Source organism: Galleria mellonella, unplaced genomic scaffold (assembly GCF_026898425.1).
Source record: "Galleria mellonella isolate WM207_F2 unplaced genomic scaffold, CSIRO_AGI_GalMel_v1 utg874, whole genome shotgun sequence".
NCBI classification, from domain to species: Eukaryota; Metazoa; Arthropoda; class Insecta; order Lepidoptera; family Pyralidae; genus Galleria; species Galleria mellonella.
The window spans coordinates 423,815-445,697 of record NW_026442167.1 but is presented as its reverse complement, the minus strand read 5'-3'; the positions used below and the strand labels follow the sequence as shown (position 1 = coordinate 445,697).

Below are 21,883 nucleotides of genomic sequence, written 5' to 3'. Positions count from 1 at the left end.
TTTTTAAAAAAGTTTGTATTATGGCTAAGTCTAATTATTTTAATAAACAAATTAAGCAGTCTTCTGACAAAATTAAAACCATCTGGAGCATTATAAATAAAGAAACTGGAAGATCTAAAATAGCCTGTAATCAATTTACATTAAATTATGATAATAAATTAATAACAACAACAAAAGATGTAGTTAATATTTTTGAAGATTTTTTTGCTAATATTCCGATTGATATTACATCTTATCTGGACTCATCTCAATCTCGAGCAAAAAAATTACTAGAGACTAATATCGGTTGTTGTTCTTTAAGATTTAAATTTTCACATGTTAGCCCCTTTCATATCATAAAAATATTCAAACAGCTAAATTTAAAAATACGGAAGACCTTTGGGGCATGTCTGTAAAAGTAGTTAGTTCTTTCATAGATATTGTTGCTCCATATCTAGCCACTATTTTTAATAAATGTATTGATAATGGCGTTTTTCCACATTTAATGAAATTTAGCAAATTAATCCCACTATTTAAATCAGGAGATAAATTTGAGCCAGGGAACTATAGACCTATATCTATTTTGCCAGTTCTAAGTAAGGTGTTTGAAAAGATAATGTTAAATCAAATGTTACATCACTTCAGGGTTAACGGACTGCTTCACAGTCAGCAATATGGTTTCACCGCCGGCAAGTCTACCACTGACGCAGGTGTTGCGCTAATGACACATATTTTCGAATCTTGGGAGAGGTCACAGGATGCACTCGGAGTTTTTGTGACCTATCAAAGGCATTTGATTGTGTGGATCATAAAACGCTTTTGTACAAGCTCGAACATTATGGTATAAGAGATAATGATCTAAAATTAATGAGAACTTATTTAGAGGATAGGGTTCAAACTGTAGATATTGACGGTGTAAAATCTAAGGGAGCTAATATTAAGATGGGCGTTCCACAAGGGTCAATCTTGTGGCCCCTTTCTTTTTTTAATCTACATAAATGACCTTCCCTTTATGGTAGAGAAAATTGCAGATATAGTGCTGTTTGCGGATGATACTTCGTTAGTGTTTAAAATTGGACGTCAAAGTAATCAATTAGACGATGTAAATTGTGCTATGTCTGCAATATTAAATTGGTTTACATGTAATAACCTATTATTAAATTCCAGCAAAACAAAGTGTATAAAATTTACACTTCCTAATGTAAGACTAATAAATACACAGTTATTGCTTAATGACGAAATAGTAAATTTTGTTAATGATACAGTTTTTTTAGGTATAACAGTGGACTCGAAATTACAATGGGGGCCCCATATTTCAAAATTGGCCAGTAGACTCAGTTCTGCTGCATATGCAATTAGAAGAATTAGGCAATTAACAGACGTGGCGACGGCTAAACTTGTATATTTTAGTTATTTCCATAGCATAATGTCTTATGGCATACTGCTGTGGGGTAAAGCAGCCGATATAAATACTATATTTGTTTTACAAAAGAGAGCCATACGTTCTATTTATGGTATGGGTTCAAGAGAGTCATTACGTCAGTGCTTTAAAGACTCAAATATCCTCACAGTTACTTCACAATACATTTATGAAAATATTATGTATACACGGAAGAACTTAGCGAGTTTTAAAAAACTCAAAGACTGTACAAGTAGAAACTTACGCAATATAAATAAGCTTATTTTACCTAAATGCCGTCTGCACAAAATCAGTAATTCATTCTATGGTAATTGCATAAGATTTTATAATAAACTGCCGGAATCTGCATTAAATCTGACAGAGAGGCAATTCAAATCTTATATTAAACAATTTTTATGTAAGAAAGCCTATTACAGGATAGACGAATTCATAGATGACAACATATCAAGTAAATAATTAGTTTATTAGCATACAACGTTATAATTTTATTTTCTCATTGCTTTCTTGATTTAATTGATTAATTTTAGAAATATGAAAGCGTAGCGGTTTTTTGTATTAATTGCCGCATGCATTCTTATGTAAAATGTGAATACTATAACTATCAGATGGCAATTGTGAGTAGCTTTGACGTGGTCTAGTGTTTTGAGTAGTCATGCTCACTAAAATGTCCAGACTTGTGGCGGCGTGGTGGGCCGGGTCATTGGGCTCCCTAAAATATGGTCGAGCGCAGTGATGGCTGGCTCATCCGTCATACTCGTGAACGGGTGCTGCTTGTAGGGACTGGTCTGCTCTAATCACTATGACTGATTTCCTCTTATTAATTGTTTAACCAGTTGGTTATGTATTCAATTTTTTTTTTCTCTTTTTGAGTATTTAATTGAATTAGTGCTAATTGGTGGTTTGTATTCACACAATTAAACTTAAAAATGTAAAATAATAATAAAATTATTTAAAAGAGCATCACGCAAGTTTCTTGCTCGTTCTTCTTGTGATGAGACAGCTTTCCGAACGAGCGGTAAATTAAAAAAAAATGTAATGACTTTTCAAAAGTGCTTCAATGTAAGTTTATTTGAATAAATGATTTCTATTCTATTCTATTCTATTCTATTGCTAGCAATATACCCAACCAGGTCGACCTCCTCGCGGTTCTCCCTGGAAACTATCATGGTTAATTCCTGATGAATTCATCATGATGGGCTAACTGGCCTGTTTTCATTCTCATCTATCACCCTTTACTGGTGCTCCGCCAGCGTATCCCGTTAGCGCAGGCGGGGTTACTATATCATTTTCACCCATAAAAAAAAATGTCCTATAATGGCTTCAGGCTGAGAAGTCGGTCGGTTGTGAACTGCAGCACGAATGAGAGAGACAAACAAGTCATTGAATGTGAGGTATTTGAATGTTTATATTTGTTACTTCACAACTCCGTCAATTATGATCCGACTTGAAAAAATCTTTTTTTTATCTGAAACGATATACTGACAGATTAGTTCCACAGATTTTTTTCATAATTAGTTTAGTTATTTAGTTTTGAAGAAAAATAATTAGTTTTGCCACAACTAAAATCGGTTTTTATCGTGGAAGTCAATCTTAATTATATTTATGACAATAATACAGTGTCACTTACCAAAGAAAGCGATATTAGCAGTGTTTGTATTGAATACAGGGTCTCCCTGTGTGGGCACGAAGATTATGTTGAGAGTGGAGGTGGACGAGAGTGGACCCGGCTCGGTGCCACCGTCAGTGGCGCGGATCGTCACCTAATTTAGTTCAATATATTATATAAAAGTTTAATTAGGTATTTACACTTATGGTGGCCGTATACCATTAAATTTGGCATCCACTAAACTTGACGGTGTATGGACATTCATAGCAAGTCTATTTGTGTACGCTTAAAGGACTAAATGAGGTTTTTTTTTAACCACGCCTGCGCTAACGATATAGGCTGGCGGGGCATCAGTGAGGGATGATAGGTGAGAATGAAAAGGCAGGTCAGTAAGCCCATCGTGACAAATTCACTAATGAATAAATCACGGTGGTTTCCAGGGGGAACAGCAAGGAGGTGGAGGTCGACCTGATAGGGTATATTACTAGTAATAGGGTTCCAAATCAGCAAGGGGGCAGTTAGACCCCATTACAGTTAGTAATCCCAATCCCGTCATTTCTTTTTGACGGTATTTTCAACAAAGAAGTCCTCTGCCTCCCTAAAGGAAAAGAGTGTCAACTTATTATTAGAATTAATACCACATACCGTGAATTCTCTTATGTCTTCAGGGAAAAGTTCTCGAAGCATTAGTGTTCCAAGGTTTTCGCCGCTGTTCGAAACTTCGAAGAATTGACTTGCTTCAGCTATGAACAACAATGAAATCATACGTTTTTTTCTATACAACTTAGAATGGCAAACAAGCTGACGGCCCACCAGATGGAAAGTGGTAACCGTCGCCTATAGACATAAGCAGTGCCATGAACATAACAGAGTATACTGTTTTGCCTATGATACTCCCCATGCGTTGCTATTCCTGAGGACTCAGGTGTTATTCCTCTGTACCCTGTAAATTCACGCCAAACGAAACACAGCCATGCAAACACAACTGCTTCACGGTTGAAACACGAAAAAAGTCTCCCTCCGGTATAAGCGTATCAATAATACGTCATATAATCGTCATCGTAAAAATATTTCGTCTATCTGTTTGCACTATACAAACGGTTTTAACTTAAAATCTTACTTAAAACTTAAAATCTGTAGAATATATACATTATTATCTAATAATATATTCTTATGTTTATTTATTTTGTGTAATAAATATGTAGTTTGTATTATTTTTTGTATATACTTATCTTACGAATATGTTTATGCAAGGTAGGTATACCAGAGGGAGACTTTGTACAAAATTCGATTGCTTGGGCACCTCTGTCCCATTCGTGTTTCAACCGTGAAGCAGTTGTGTTTGCATGGCTGTGTTTCGGTTTGAAGGGTGGGATATGGCGTGAATTTACTGGGTACAGAGGAATAACACCTGAGTCCTCAGGAATGGCAACGCATGGGGGGTATCATGGGCGAAACAGTACACTGTGTTATGTCCATGGTACTGCTCATGTCTGTAAGCGACAGTTACCACTTTCCATCAGGTGGGCTGTCAGCTTGTTTGCCATTCTAAGATGTATAAAAAAATAAATAAGAAAAGGTACACAAATCGTATGACTATTTTTATTTTTAAATAACAATTCAATTCACTTGAGAAGGTTTGCTGGAAGAAATCTCTTATTAGAGATAGGCTCGCCTATGTACATTACGTTTAAAATTAATTGTTCTTGACATTATGTTTGTGTATAATAAATAATATATCATATGTATATGTAATGTAAAGGTTTTTGTTTCTTGTCAATGTCCTTAATAAAATTCTAACATTATAAAAGCCGTTAAACTATTCGTGAAAAAATATTTCATATATTTATTTGATGTTTTGAGTACAAAACATTATTTATTATAAGTACAAAAATTAGCAGAATTAATATTAGTAGTTTTTTTTTCATTTAAGAGTTTCCTCTTGTCGGTGCAACTAATTCTTCTTCCAGCCAGCTCTATCCCAGGCCATATCCTTGATCTCCCTATACGACATGACACCTAGTGTTTCTTTTATCTGTCCCATGTAGTTATTCCTTGGTCTACCTCTTCCTATTTTGCCCTCTATTTTGCCTTCTACAATGCTCTTAAAAAATCGTCATGTCGTATAAGGGGTGGCCCAGCATTTTGCCTCTTCTATTCTCTATTATTTAATATTATTACTATTACACTCGAAATCAAATTAATTGGATCACACCCATCCGAGAGTTGTCTAGTGCCCACCATATCAGGAGTGTGAAGCTTCTTTCTAAAAAATGTTTATGGGTGCTGTTCATATTTATAGAGGATGGTCACCATTTTCCATGAGGTGGACCGTCTGTACGTTTGCCATTCAAAGCTATATCTAATCCAATTCGCATTGGGGACGGATTAGCAAACGCGTGTGTTTCCTTACCATCACCAGATATGTCAAAGGTGACTAGGCCCGCGTGGAGTCCGTCCTCGTCCGTTGCTGACACTTGATCCAGGAATTCTCCGTTCACCAGCGCCAGCAAGCCGTTCGTTGTAGCTCTCTCCTATTAACGCAGTGCAGTAACGTATTATAAAAAGTATTTTTAATTAAAAAATGTAACTACTAAACTAATTTTAATGAAATTTTTATGGTACCAATCTGAAAGTATACTCTTTTAAATAAAAAAAAAGTTCTAAATTGGTTTATAAATGATGCAGTGATGAGGTAACAGTAATGAAAAAAAACATCATCCCAGTTGTGAACCTCCTCCTTTTTTAAAGTCGGTTAAAATAAGACTATCAATAAAAAAACACCTAAGCAAAATAAGAACTTTGGCGGTACTCACCCTCGCAAGACGTACGGTGGTGCCGTCCGCGGGGAACACGAACTCTGGTGCGCGGTAGTTGTACGGCCGGATCTCTATCTCGTATATTTCATCGTCGAACAATTGGGGCACGCCGTGGTCGAAGGCCTATGAACAGTTGCTTTGGCCTTATCCATCTAGATCAGTCATGAACTGTCTACTGTTGATCATAGGCTTTTAGGGAATATGTAAATATATGACGATGAGGTATTTGGTGGGTATGTCAGTAGATAAATTAAAATCTGACTTACAGTTGTAAAATGTTTAAGTACGTTCACACAATGTTCACAACTCACATAAACACATAAACACAGAAGGAGAAAGATTATACAAGCACAGATATATACATTACAAGATCTAGGACACAAACAAAGATAATAATTAGCGAGCATATATATATTAAATAAGCGAAAGCGACATTCAAATATTAAAACAACTGTCCAGCAAAGCGGTAGTTTTCGACTGGTCTATGCGCCCGCGCAGGCCGCGCGGCTACCGTCACGAGTTAAAAATAGATCGAGCGGCAACGCTACTCGACTGCACGTTTTCATTACCTCTATACGATTTTAGACCAGCCGGCACGATTTGCCGTGTGTAAGATATATAAATAAATATATGTGAATAAATATTTGTAAATAAATAAATTAAATATAATATTAATTGTGCAAGTCATTTACAATATATAAATAAATATTTGTAAATAAATAAACAAAATTATATTATATATGTAAGTCGCCTACACCACCCCCCACCAGAGACCGTCAAGGGCGATAAAAATCTGTAAATTTGACACGCCGCCCAGAACGAGTAGTACGATCTTTTTGAATTTTTGGTAGGGATTCCTGTTCCTGGTCTGCTAATATGAAAGCCGGTTTCAATCGGTCTATGGAGACCGTAACTTCTTTATTTTTATGTAAAATTTTGAAAAATTTTTCCCCCCTTATTATCACTTTATGCGGACCAGAATAAGCGGGTTGAAGTGAACCACTTGATGCGTCTTCACGTAGGAAGATGTGATCACTAGTATCTAGTTCTTTATGAACAAAACATTTTGGGGTACTATGATGTGAAGTGGGTACTGGACGTAAATGTTCAGCTATTTTTCTCAGACGGGCGGAAAATTCAGAAATGTCTGTGGTTCCGGGTACGTTGGCTTCAAAAAATTCACCGGGAAGTCTCAAAGGCTCACCGTATACCAACTCAGCAGACGATGCCTGTAGATCCCCTTTAAAGGCGGTTCTGACGCCGAGCAGGACCCATGGCAGAGATTCTGTCCACTGATTATTAGCATGAGATACTATTGCCGCTTTAAGTTGTCTGTGGAAGCGTTCCACGAGACCGTTGCATTGTGGATGGTAAGCTGTTGTCCGTTTATGTTCAAAACCGGTCATTTTAGATAGGCTTTCGAACAGAGCCGATTCAAACTGTCGCCCACGGTCAGTTGTAATGACTGTAGGACAACCAAAACGGGCAATCCAGGACGACAGCAAGGCTTTGGCAACGGTCTCGGCAGTAATGTCTTCTATCGGTACTGCTTCTGGCCATCGTGTAAAACGATCTACAGCAGTTAGACAATACCGATAGCCTTGCGAGATTGGGAGTGGACCCACCAGATCTATATGAATCTGTGTGAAACGCGCACGTGGTAAGTTGAATTTACCAGGAGGGGCTGTTACGTGCCGATTAATTTTTGCACGCTGACACGAAATGCAGGCGCGTGCCCAGTCCCTACAATCTTTTCTAACTCCCGGCCAGACAAACCGTTCCGCGACTAATTTGGCGGTAGCGTCTGCGCCTGGGTGGCTTAAGGAATGCAAGCTATCGAAAACTTGCTTCCGAAAAATCTTTGTAACAAAAGGCCTGGAGGTCGCTGTACTGACGTCGCAATACAAAGGTAAGTGACTTCCAGGTACTGTTAGTTTTTCGAAATGCAAAGATGAACCTTCCTTGATTAGTTTTGCTAACTCGGGGTCTGAGACTTGGCTTTCAGCTAACTGTTCTAGGCTTACAGGTGCGCTCAGCTCATCAATGCGTGACAAAGTGTCGGCCACGACATTGTCCTTACCAGATATGTGACGAATATCGGTGGTAAACTGAGATATAAAATCTAGGTGTCTATACTGCCTAGGCGAGCAGTTTGTCTTCCTTTCATGGAATGCAAAACTAATCGGCTTGTGGTCAGTATACACAATGAAATGCCTAGCTTCGAGCATGTGTCGGAAATATTTAATAGCGTCGTATATTGCAAGCAGTTCTCGGTCGTAGGGTGAATATTTTTCTTGTGAAGGACTTAGCTTCCGAGAGAAGAAAGCTAAAGGCTCCCATAACCCATTTGTAAGCTGTTGTAAAACAGCACCCAACGCCTTATCAGATGCATCTGTCACCAGTGCAAGTTTAGCAGTGCAGTCTGGATGTGCTAATAATGCAGCGTTGGATAGTTCATCCTTGCAAGCTTCGAAAGCTGCTAGAGTATCAGCTGTTAGACTAATTGGATGTGATCCTTTAACCGCACCAGTCAGTAAAGCATTTAGAGGGGCTTGGGTTTTAGCAGCTTGAGGAAGAAATCTCCTGTAAAAATTGAGCATACCCAAAAATCTCCTCAACTGACGTACATTAGTGGGAGCAGGAAAGTCTTTAATTGCTTGCACTTTAGAGTCCAATGGTCTGGTGCCGCGCTCCGAGATACTGTAGCCTAGAAAGGTTACCTCTTGGGCCCCGAAGACACATTTAGACGTGTTTAAAAGCATACCGTAATCTTTCAGCCTGGCAAAGACCATACGAAGATGTTCTTCGTGCTGCGCTTCGCTCCTAGAAAAGATTAAGAAGTCGTCAAGATAACAATAGACGAAATCAAGTCCCCTGGTCATCTCGTCCACAAACCTTTGAAAGGTTTGACCAGCATTCCTAAGACCAAAGGTCATAAATGGGAACTCGAATAACCCAAACGGTGTTGTTATCGCCGTTTTCGGTATATCTTGCGGGCTGACAGGTATCTGATTATAGGCCTTGACGAGATCTAGCGTGCTAAAAAATTTGCAGCCTGAAATGCTATGGGAAAAGTCATGAATGTGCCTAATTGGATATCTGTCAGGCACGGTACGGGCGTTAAGCATTCTATAGTCCCCGCATGGACGCCAACCGTTGTCCTTCTTTGGCGCTAAATGAAGAGGCGACGACCAAGGGCTCTCCGAAGGTCGGGCTGTGCCGCTATTAATCATCGACTGGAACTCCTGTCGAGCAATTTTAAGTTTATCGGGTGCTAAACGACGGGGTGAGCTAGCTACTGGAGGACCTGGGGTCGTGCGAATATGGTGAACAGTGTTATGTGGTGTGGCGTGATGTGTACCAGCTGGTCTAGTGATTTCCGGAAACTCGTTAAGAATTTTGTGATACTGAGAATCACCAGTCAAGACTTTCACAGAGTGGACATCTTTACAATTTGCAAAAGTAGCTACTGAAGCTATAGATGTAGTGTTATCTATAAGTTTTTTATTGCGACAATCAACTATTAGATTATAAAATTTTAAAAAATCTACACCAATAATAGGTTTTGTTACATCAGCAACAACAAAGCGCCAGCTGTAATCTCTATGCATGCCAAGATTTAAATTTAAATGTACATAACCATAAGTAAATATGTTTGAGCCATTGGCTGCACACAACTCAAAATTTGTCCGAGCACGACGATCACGTAGCGCCGACCGAGGGAAGACACAGAGGTCGCTACCAGTGTCGACCAAAAACTGCAACTTCGAATGTCTGTCGGTGACGAACAGGCGACCAGTAGTGGAAGACGGGCAATCGTCAGCCGCCATTATCGATTGCCCATGGAGTTTCCCGCTTGATAGTCGCAGGGGCGGACGCAGTGACTTGCCTTGTCCCCAAATTTACAGTGATACCAGCATATTGGAAATTTGCGGTAATTAGATTGGGACCGCTGATTCGACCGGGATCTGCTACGCGTGGTACGTCTTGAAGATCGCTGCTGGGATCCTCTGCTTCTTTGTGTCGTGAGACTTTGAAGTTGTCTCCGAAGTTCAGCAATCTCCCTTCTTAGGTCGCCAATTTCAGTGCAAGAAGACGCTTGGTTTAATGAAGCGACTCTAGGCGTTGATGTTGTAAGATCGTTTACCCTGTCTGCTAAGTCTGCTAAGTCGTCGAGATGAGTAGAAGTAGGTTGTCCCGCTAGCACAGTTTGGATACCGTGGGGTAGACGGCTGATCCAAATAGTTTTAATGAAGTCGTCTGGAACGTCTACCCCAGCGAGTCCTTTTAAATGGCGAAGGAACTGTGATGGCTTCCTGTCACCGAGCTCCTCATGCATTAACAATTGTTTAAGTTTATTCTCATTCGAAGCTGTGAGTCTTTTGATGAGTTCAGCCTTAAGTTTTTCATATTTATGAGTCGCTGGAGGATTAATGATGATATCCTTCACCTCTCTGGAATACTTATTATCCAATTGGCTAATTACGTAATTAAATTTGGTTGCGTCGTTTGTAATGCCAGATATTGAAAATTGTCCTTCTACTTGGGCGAACCAAATTTCCGGTTCCTCAGGCCAAAATGGAGGTACACGAATCGCAACTTTATATACTTCCGATCCATCATGAGACCCACGAGAAAAATCTCGTCCGTCATTATTCTCGTCCGTGTTGACATTGGACCTGCGCCCTCCACGTTGCATAGCGCCTTGCTGCGCGTCTAGAGATTCTTTTTCCATGTTCTAACGGGGTCACCAGTTTAGGGAATATGTAAATATATGACGATGAGGTATTTGGTGGGTATGTCAGTAGATAAATTAAAATCTGACTTACAGTTGTAAAATGTTTAAGTACGTTCACACAATGTTCACAACTCACATAAACACATAAACACAGAAGGAGAAAGATTATACAAGCACAGATATATACATTACAAGATCTAGGACACAAACAAAGATAATAATTAGCGAGCATATATATATTAAATAAGCGAAAGCGACATTCAAATATTAAAACAACTGTCCAGCAAAGCGGTAGTTTTCGACTGGTCTATGCGCCCGCGCAGGCCGCGCGGCTACCGTCACGAGTTAAAAATAGATCGAGCGGCAACGCTACTCGACTGCACGTTTTCATTACCTCTATACGATTTTAGACCAGCCGGCACGATTTGCCGTGTGTAAGATATATAAATAAATATATGTGAATAAATATTTGTAAATAAATAAATTAAATATAATATTAATTGTGCAAGTCATTTACAATATATAAATAAATATTTGTAAATAAATAAACAAAATTATATTATATATGTAAGTCGCCTACAGGCTATTACTATTGGGAGGTTTTTCCAGTAGTTGTCAGTAGTAAAAATACTATTCATCCCTCGATTATTATGTTCCCTTAGTGACCTCTTACGACACCCATGGGAAAAAAAGGGGTGACCCACTTTATGCCGGGACCTAGACCTTAGCAACCTATTTATATCTTTCTGCTGGACACCATTTTCTCCCATAACGAGTTATTGTTATACGTAGATCTGCGTAAATAAAGTCTCGGCTTCAAATTCCGGGCGAGACAATATGGGAAATGAGATTTTCTGAATTGTCTTGAGTCTGGATATTTTAGGTTGTGATTGGCATCTTATAAGACGGGGTCCTAGCTAGAGTACTGGATAATTGGTGTCATTATTAATGCTACCTACACAATACGCCTCCCCTACTTGCTTTGCCCAACAGGGTCCATAATTGAAGTTGAAATGTTATCTACTAATTACATTATGGAATGCAATAAGAAATAAATAAAATATATAAAATACGTGTGATTCTTCCTGGAAACTACGGTGGTTAATTCCTGATGAATTGAATTAGTAACAGTGGGCTAACTGATCTGACTTCCCCCTAATAAAACTTTTTTAACTGGTCTATCTATCCTATTAAAGAACTGCGCTCTTGTCGGTGGTACTGGTATCCTGCCATATTTATTTATTGACATAACTTTATTGATCAAAAGAAAATATGGTACAAAAGGTAGACATAATGCTAGTAGCATTCTCTACCAGTCAGCCTTCGGGATGAACAGTGAATTGGGATAGGCCCAATAATGAAGTACTGTGTTCGTGATTCACTGTTATATATATAAAGGTATATCTGCGTTTAGTTCAAATTAGAACTCACTCCAATATGTATAGCATACGTGCCCCAGTAGCCCTTCAAGTCCACGGCAGTGTAGAGTTGCCCGCTGACGTTGAATAGCTGTAGCATGCCGAAGAGGTCCGGGTGCTCGAGGCCGGGCCGGTCGGTGACGGTCAAGTTGTGGATTGTGTACCCGACGCGGGAGTTGTCCGTGTCCGGCTCGTCCCTGTCCGGGGCCGTGATGACTCCCTCGAGTAGTTCGCCCTGAATATTCAATTATTGAAAAGCATTGTGTGGTAAGGCGAAGTAATAATCTATTGCCATGACTTATTTAATTGTAACCTTATTTTTATTTTATTTTATCTTTATTTAGTCTCCCAGCAATTGTTAAAGTGATAAAATTTAATATTAAGTTTTCTATCTAATTATACATAGCGTTTTCTTTTTAAGGGAAACACAGTATGCATAACACATGGACAGTATCATGGGCGAAACAGCATACTCTGTTATGTCCATGGTACTGCTCATGTCTATAGGCCGTAAGCTTGTTTGCCATTGTAAGTTGTATAAAAAATTGCTTATTAACAAATATACAATAATGTACTTACTCTTGAGGTATTTAACATAGGTATTGTTTTTAAATTCAATAAATAATTACTTTACATAAACTTTTGCTGTTTAGTTAAAGCATTACAGCTTTCCTACAGAAATATCTTTCCATACCGAAAACAATATCCAAGTGTTGCCTGCAATTATTCAACAGTTTGCAAAAACGTGCCTGCTCTTGGTATCATGGTAGTATTGGTAATTCATGGTAATATGTAGATTTTGGGATGTTATATAACATTGCCTTTACTCACGTAACTACATATACTAGTCGGTTACCATTTCCAGTCAAATGGGCACGGAAATATAAAATAGAAAATCGGCGGCTTACCTCTAGAAGACTCTCAGAGACAGACCAAAAGAGGCCGTGCGGTAATTCTGGGGCGTTATCGTTCACGTCTAGAAGGATTACCAGTACTTCGGTTTCGTTTTGATTCCTCCTGCCGTCTGTAAACCATGTAAAAAGGGATGTAGATATATAATAGTATGTTAGCAATCGGCATTATGGGCATGAGAACCTACTGCTAAGTACATACTCTTGATGTTATTGATCAGTAGGTGGCCACTTTTATCTTATTCATTAATTTTGTACGCCAACTTTCCGGGGGAAAAGGGATTGTTAGTAATGGAGTTTGACAGCCCCATTGCTAGCAAGATGCCTTATTAGGTCGACCGCCAGGTGGTTCCCTCTGGAAACCATCATGAACAATTCTTATTGAATTCGTCAGGATGGGCTAACCGACCTGCTTCATCCTCATCTGTCATCCTCCACTGGTGCCCCGCCGGTGTATACCGATAGCGCGGGTGGGGTTACCATTCTATTATCATCCACTAAAAAAATACAATTTCAGAACTGATATGGTCTATAATCAAGTACACAGCATGTTTACATGGGATCTTTTGATTTGTAAGTATAAATCAATGTATAGAGTTACCTCCACCAGATAAGAAGTTATCAGTGAGAGTCAAGAAGATTGTGTGCCTAGGCTCGTCGCCGTCCCTGTCGAGGACTTCGTCAGTGGTGTAGTCCACGTACACGAGGCCCGTCTCCAGGTCCACGGAGAAGAAGTCGCGAAGACGAGGGTTCACTTGGTAATTGATTTGATAGCTCACCGTGTGATATAGCTCTGGAGATTAAACAACTTCGTTAATATATCATATCAGCCATTATTGTCCTGCTGCTGAACGTAGGCTTCCCCCATTTGGGCAGCTTTGCCAGTAGCTGCCATGTTTCTTAGGCGGTTTGGCAACCGCAGTTAGATTTTTAGTAACGTTTTATGTGGAGCGCTGCTGTCCATCTCTCGATCATTCCCTGAGTCGCCTGTTATGACACCAACGGAAAAGAAAGAGGCGGCCTTTTCTATATATATTGGGACCACACAGAAGATTTTTAGTGTATGTTGTCTCCATACTGAGGAAAGATTTTGAATGTTAGTCATTTGTGCATCTATCGTTGCCAACTTCGATAAGATAAGGAATATTTCCTAAGTGTCCAATGTTCGACCATGCGGCTATGGTGTAACGATTGGTTTTCAATTGCTTATTGACTTCATAATGATCATACATTAAAGCAAGCACTCCAAGAAACAGCAAAATGTTGAATTTACATAATAGCTTCACTCTCGTGACCTATCCGGTCACAGTTGTATACCCTAAATAAATAATAGCCTACGTCTTTCTTTCATTCAAATATTATAGTGTATAATACTGAATTTTCATAACATTTTGTTGTTTTGTTAAGCCGCCAAGAGGGAAGAAATGACACCTTTTCTAAATTTATAATGTTATTAGAAAGGAAGTATATAATAAGGCAGCAAAGATATTTGAATATACACACCATCTCTGTCAAGATCACTGGACACTATCTGGACAACTTCATCACCGTGGGTCGCGTTCTCGTATATCCATACAGTGGTGTTAAACTTGGAGATCTCCGGCTGTGGCCACTTGTTGTTCGTATCCGTAATTTGAATCGTGATCTGAACCAGACATACATGTTTTAGATTCTAGCGTCAATGATTTATGTACTTTGTTGTTAGTTAGTTTGTTTATCCAGGAATTTACGCACTTAGTTTCGTGATTGAGGGATAGGTGAGAATGTGGTTAGGCCAACCAAACTACATTATTCCAATTAGCTAGAAAGCTACAAGTCTCTGGTAAGGAAACAGTCGATCCAAGGACTCGCATCCGTTCTTCGTTGTTATTTGTTTCGTAACTTTGTTGTAGTCCACCTATAATTCAGTTGGTAAGCAGCCAGCTAGCATACTGTGTTTCGGTTGGGAGGCATAACAAAGCAATCTACTAGGTAAGCTGTGAGTCAAGATTGTCGTGTTCCGGTTTAAAGCATGAATTCTGGGCAGTGAAATTATTCTGGTGTTGCAAGTGTTTGATAAAGTAACCCTACTGATACATAAGCTTGACGGGTATTCTCATTAAAATATTTTGAAAATGAGATTTCTCACGTCTCCGTCTGTGTTCCACTCGGTGTCGTCAGGTGGGCACTCGGTTCTGTTCTCCGCGTAGCACCCGTCGCTGGCCGTGACCGTGTAGTACAGCTCGTACCGTGGCGGGGTGTCTGCGTCGATCGCTTCGTTCGCGTCCACCTGGAGCTGTCCCGTGTAAAAGTTGATCTTCACAAGGTCTTCTGGAGTGTTGTCTCGAGCACTACAAGAAGATACCGTTACTATAGCTATATCCTACAGCTTTGCCCGTGTGAATCATCATATAAATTATTCTATGTTCTAAGAAATTTTACCATATCATATACATAGTTTTCCAAAATCTATTCAAAACCATTTTTATGCGATATTTTATCTATATATCTATCTTCGGAAACTTTCGTATTTGTAATTAGTAGTAATGTATCTCCTACTGCTTTTATTAGATTAGAGTTAAAAAAAAAACAGTGTCAATAAAAGAAATTTTAACATGTCTTTTTACCGTATAGTATATCGGACTTGGTTATAGAGTGGCCCATCAATATCTGTGGCCAGTACCGAACCAATAACGGTCCCGCTGGGGGCCATCTCCGTCACCCTGAACACCTGCTCGAGGGTCCCGTCCACCCATAGCGGCTCATTGTCGTTCATGTCTATTATAGTTATGGTGAATGTAGCTGGAAGCAATAGAGAGTTTCGATTATTATTTGATAGTTTTCACAAAAAAAATTTTTTTGATGAAATTAATTATATAGGAATATAGTGAAAGTAATTCTTTTTCAGTTAAGAAAAAAAAATTAATATCGGTTCACAGTTTGCGAAGATATCAGGTAACATACATCTGTACAAAAATTTAAGATTTTTGACTACAGAAAATAATTTAAGACTTTTTTTTTCCACAAAAATAACATCGACTCGTGGCAAAATCAGTTGTTTTAATTTAAAACTCTAAACTACTAAACCGATTTTGATAAAACTTTTAAGAAAACTTATAAAACTAATCAGAACATATATGCTTTCAGATAAAGAAAGAATATTCTAAATAGGTTTATAAATGACGGAGTTATGAGGTGACAAACATAAAAATAATACAATCGATTTGAGAATTGCCTCTATTTCAACCGACTTCAAAAAAGGTGTTAAATTATTTTGAAGTCACTTAAACACTTATTTCACCTCTAACTTACATTCATCATACGGATCTCCATGTATGGTGTTCAGATCCGTAACCCTTACAGTAAGGTATAAGACTTCGAATTCTTCATAGTCGATGGTGACATTATGGCGGATTTCTCTCACGACCACACGTCCTATGGCGTCGCCGTGGTTATCCTCGTTGGGGTATAATGTTTCGATGTACACACAACTGGACAAAATGTTTTGTTTTATAATGCATATTTTATTATCGGTGGTTTTGCGGGGTCTACTTGAACAATTATCATTGCTAATATTTTTTCGATAAATAGTAAATATGCATTTGTGTGTTTAGATTAGAAAGCAAGGCATAAAATCTTGGTTTTCAAGAATAAAATGATATTAAATGTGTTAAGCTGTGTGATACTAAATGTGATATCACTCACAGCAAATAGGCAACATCCTTGAGGAGGTGGGCGTTGACAGCCACGACACAGTTATTTTTAACTAATGTGGCTGTTATCGTACACTACCCTACAATTGTAATTTTTTATGATTCCAATAAATACATTTTTAATAATTTTTGAAAAATTGTCCGTTAGAAAGCAAGACATAAAATCTTGGTTTTCAAGAATAAAATAATATTATGTAAGTGTGTTAAACTGTGTGATACTAAATGTGATATCACTTATAGCAACTAGGCAATATTATCCGTTGGATAGGCTGTCAAATTATTAAGTATTTATTTTTAAGTTGTTAAAAAAATATTGGGCATTAGATTCAAATTTCAGTTAGTCTTATTTTAGCTGATGAATTGTATCTATGTCATTATTAATAATTTAGCGAGCATCGTGTTCAGTGCTATACTATCTATATCAGTGGTATATATATTTTTCGAAAATTCGAAGTTGGCTGACACTATAAAATCCATCTTATTCTCTGGTGATTGGAAACATCGATAAAAATATCAAATCAGTATAGGTTGTCAGTAGTAAAAATCAGTAATTTCGATAGGCTATAGTCGATAAATGACTGTAATCATCCCATTAGAAATTGTAGTCGTGAGCATAATATTTTTTTATTTTATAACCTAACCCCTTAATTAATAAAAACGTGGAACGTCTTATAAATCCATTTTAGCTGTTGAAGTGTTTTGTCTTTGCCTTTCGCGCTAAATTCCAAAATTGATAAAACACTAATAGTTACAACGGATTTGTAGGACGTGTTAGTTTTTATAAATGAATAAATGAAAACTCTTTATTGTTCCCTTCAAAGGTTGATAAAAATTATAAAGATTAACAATATGTACACAAACAAAGTGAATTACATAAACTTTATTACATAAAAGCAAGATAAAGAGTTAACAATCGGTGGCCTTATCGCTAAATAGTGATCACTTCCAGACAACTTTAGGATGGAGAGGAATATTTAAAATTATGTCTGGTCAAAGCATAACAGAAAAAAATATGACCAAGTGTTAATCTGAAACTTACCCATGATACTCAGCAGGATCAGTCTCCCTCCCCTGCTTGGTAGCATAAGAGGATTCCCAATCTATCTCGAACACGAGCTCCGCTGTAGTATCAGGGTCGAAGCGTGGATCTCACTACTGATTTCGTAGCCTTCAGGTACGTTTCTTCTACATGAGGGCTTCCACGTGGCTAAAGCAAGTATAAGAAGTTATCATCATCATATCAAGCGTTAAATGTTCACTGCTGAACATAGATCTTCCTCTTGCCAGTACTTGTGACGCTTGGTAAGCGTGTTGGCTTTGATAATCTATAAGAGGGATGCAGCTACCCATTCCTCGATCAATAATGATATTCTTGCAAAAAAGTGAAATGGACTTGGAGAAACCTGGGTATTTTTTTGAAAATGTGGGTAGAATATAGATGACGAGAATATAGGTGATGGGATAAGAGAAAAGAGAGGAAAGTAGAATACAAATGACTTTTTTCGTCGTTTACTTTGTGGCGCTCGGCAAAACGATACAAGTTTGTGATTGGGTAAAAATCTTGGAAATCGTATCGATTTGGAGAAAAAATATTTTACGTTTTTTTATACAACTTAGAATGGCAAACAAGCTGACGGCCCACATGATGGAAAGTGGTAACCGTCGCCTATAGACATGAGCAGTACCATGTACATAACAGAGTATACTGTTTCGCCCATGATACCCCCCATGCGTTGCCATTCCTGAGGACTTAGGTGTTATTCCTCTGTACCCAGTAAATTCACGCCATATCCCACCCTTCAAACCGAAACACAGCCATGCAAACACAACTGCTTCTCGTTTGGGAAAAATCTAAATTTGCATCTGACATACCTGTTTACAAATAATCTACAGCATAAATATCGAGTTGTAATTAAAAAACGAAAGAAAGCTCACCAGTCGCAGCGTGGGCGGCGTGTTGTTGATGTCAATCAGCTGTATTACCAACTGCGAGGTGGCCGTGTTGTACGGCTCGCCGAGAGTGTCATCTGCGCGGATCTAAAGGGATATATCATTTCCACCATATGCTGTATATTATTACTATTAAATCAGGCGTTAAGTGCCCACAGCTGAATAGAGGCCTCCGTAATAAAGGGAGTTTTGTCAGTAGTTGCCATACATGAGGTTGGTAACCACAGTTAGCCGTTGGTGATGCTTTAAGAGGGACGCTGCTGGCTATCTTTTAACCATTAAATTTGGTCGCCTCTTACGATACTTACGGGAAAGAAAGGCGTGGCCCGTTCTTTGGTGGGACCACATAGCGTATATAGGAAGATACAATATCTTTTTTAAGTTTATTTTTATTAATTCATTCATATGCATATATGAAAGAAGAAGAACTAAATTTGACTGGCTTCTTTTTTCAACGGATTAAAGTAGAATAGTAGACCCACCTTTGTTAATGTTATACAATAGCAAGTCACCTGTGTTGTGTGAAATCAGGTTAGCTCAGTGTAGATAATATTTTAAACATAATTTCTAAGTTAGTTAGCAATGGGGACTAACAGTTCCATTTACATGTTTTTCCCCCCAATTGGACATGATTTATCTATCTATACATAGTCAAAGCTATGCATGATATAAATAATACATTTACTGGTACAAGAAGTCAAAAATTTTACACAGGCGCTTTATGAGTGAAGATACTATATGTACTATTTTATATGAAGCTGCCAGAAGGTGAAGTATTCAGCTTCCCAGTTATCAGTAATATAATTTATTGGATCCATGTTTCTATTATATCCTTTTTCCTCTTACCTGTACAAAGAGCTCGTTTTGTCTATGGTAGTTGAAGGAATCGTTGGCTAAAACGTAAATTTCTCCAGTCTCTGGGTGTATTTCCAAAAAGTCCACTGCGTTTCCCATGAGACTGTGTCTGTGTAACAGAGATAAAATTATTTATAAAACCTAAAATAAACTAGCTGTTGATGACGGCATATATTAAGAATAAATTTATATGCATTGACACAAGAGGCAGGCTGGCTTTGGATTTGAAATTCGAATGTGTTCGACGATATATATATAGCAATCTAAGTATTTATATCAAAGTGTAGCAACGCATGAATTATCTGTTAATTAAAAAAAATTATCAATTTACAATATTTTTAATTCGACTATTTAGTCGTCGTCGTAAAACGTCTGTCATATAACAAGTTATATTTAAAATATACTTGCCACTAAAAATTCTGCACCTAGTTACTTCAAGTTTGTTTCTAAAATTTTCAAATACTTTTGGAGTCCAAATTTTTAGTATGTAATAATTAGAATCTACTTGAATGATTAACATTTTAGTTTGTTATCATAGCACTTTTAAAATAACCATTTAGATATACATAAATTTGTTCAATTGTTATCGAAATTTATCAGTTAATTCTGACGTTGCCAGCCACATTTCATATAAGCTTCAGTACGAATGGTTAGAAGTTACAAGAGTTAATTTTTATTTATTCATCACATAAATGATGACATATATATCGAGTCGAGATATCGAGTGAATCGCTCTAAAACTTACACAACTTTGTCATCAATGTCTCTATCGTATGCCCTCACGGTCGCTACATAGAAACCCTGCCCTTCGGTTTCATTGAAGGAGACCTCTTGAATAGTGTCGTTAAAAATTGGCAACTCGTCGTTCCAGTTAATCAAATTAATAAAGACAGTGGCGATGCCTTTAAAATCTGGGTTGTTCAAATCCGTTGCTATTACCTGTAATTTGTTCAATACTTGACATTTTTTTCTTTAAATATGAATGATATTAAATATTATTTAGATCCTGTCAGAATTACATGAAATTAATATTAAGTTAATTTAGAAAACAAGGGTTTAGCTTTGCCCTAAAAAGAGCAAAACCCTGATAGTATGACATTACACTTTAATGCATTGCAAGTCGATCTCCGTGGTGATTCAAGCGACAGTTGTCACGTAACTTTTTTAATTCTCTGTCTTTTCGAATGGATACCCGAGGAGAGTTTGTTATACAATCACGAATAATTCTAATTGTAATGAGGAAACTTACATGTAATGTTATATGTTGGAATTCTTCAACTTCATAGTCAAGCATGCTGTGGTTCACTGTGCCCATAATAAAAGTCTGACGCTGATAGCCCACTTCGGGAGCTACGTAAAACGCTGACGCAGCATGCGGGGATTGACATCTTCTAAATGCACTCTGTATTGCGCGTTCTCACCCTGAAAAAGTAAATTTACGTCAAGTATTTTATTTTAATTTATTTTATTTACACTTTATTGTATACAAAAAAATTACAAAGATATAAAATATATTTAATAAAGATGTACAATAGACGAGCTAAGTATGTTACTTGTAATAGTGGCGATCGCGTACAATGCATTGTAAAACGACTCCTCACTAGATATAGATGACTCGGGACCGTTCCTTAATGAATTGATGACGAACGATGATTTTACTTGTTAATGATTACACCAAAAATTTACTTGTAGATGTCCTACGTTTATAAGAGGATACTCTGCTTAGTATCGGGACATTCATGAATTAATATCAAATTAGATTATGTTCGTTGATTGAGAATTAACATTAAGGAACCAAGCTATTGTTTTTTCATCGTCGTCGTCATCTCATTTAAGCCATTTACTCTCTACTGCTGCACATAGATCTCCCCCATAGACTGCCACAAAAGCAGTGAAGTTTTTTCATATAAGAAGATAAATACCAAATCTCTGTCATGAAATCCTATAGGTTCGTCAAATGCGAGCGTCAGTGCCGTCTCTTCCAATATGTCTATGTAATATTCCTTCTGCAACGGCACCGGTCGTTGGTCGTTTATATCATTCACTATTATTACAACAGGATCTTCTGTCGCCAAAGTCTCATTGTCACACTTGTATGCTATTATGGATAATTGAAAAATTTCTTTCTCTAGTGCATCTCTGTCTATAGGAGAAACGTGAAAAATGGCACCGCTACGACCGCCCTCGATGGTTTCAATAGAAAAAAACGTGTCTGTAAAAAGAAAGGAATATTTTATTATTCTTTTTAGTAGCAGATATCAAAATCTTATTAATAAAGATTAAAATAAAAAAAACAAGAGACACTAAAAAGAGAAAGAACAAAATGGATTATATATATATATAGAACAAAATGGCTTAGAGCAGCAGTGATAGATAATTGATGAGGATGAAAGCAGGTCAGTTAGCCCATCCTGATGAATTCAACTAGAATTGGCCGCGATGGTTTCCAGAGGGAATCACGTGGAGGTCGACTTGACAGGCTATATTGCTAGTAA

The 21,883-nt window shown here is 37.8% G+C and overlaps 1 protein-coding gene across 1 annotated transcript in view; it reads right to left on the bottom strand.

Moving 5' to 3' along the window:
- Positions 1–21,883, bottom strand: part of LOC128202311 (cadherin-23-like) — a 42,867-nt gene that overhangs the window by 9,638 nt on the left and 11,346 nt on the right. The window contains 20 exon segments of the mRNA XM_052902156.1: positions 3,027–3,159; positions 3,651–3,748; positions 5,419–5,539; positions 5,822–5,947; positions 11,994–12,215; positions 12,889–13,004; positions 13,493–13,684; positions 14,395–14,536; positions 15,020–15,221; positions 15,498–15,672; positions 16,183–16,361; positions 17,623–17,722; positions 17,725–17,760; positions 17,763–17,790; positions 18,519–18,620; positions 19,380–19,497; positions 20,134–20,327; positions 20,638–20,768; positions 20,771–20,810; positions 21,311–21,600. Of these exon segments, the coding sequence (XP_052758116.1) occupies positions 3,027–3,159; positions 3,651–3,748; positions 5,419–5,539; positions 5,822–5,947; positions 11,994–12,215; positions 12,889–13,004; positions 13,493–13,684; positions 14,395–14,536; positions 15,020–15,221; positions 15,498–15,672; positions 16,183–16,361; positions 17,623–17,722; positions 17,725–17,760; positions 17,763–17,790; positions 18,519–18,620; positions 19,380–19,497; positions 20,134–20,327; positions 20,638–20,768; positions 20,771–20,810; positions 21,311–21,600 (2,745 nt within the window).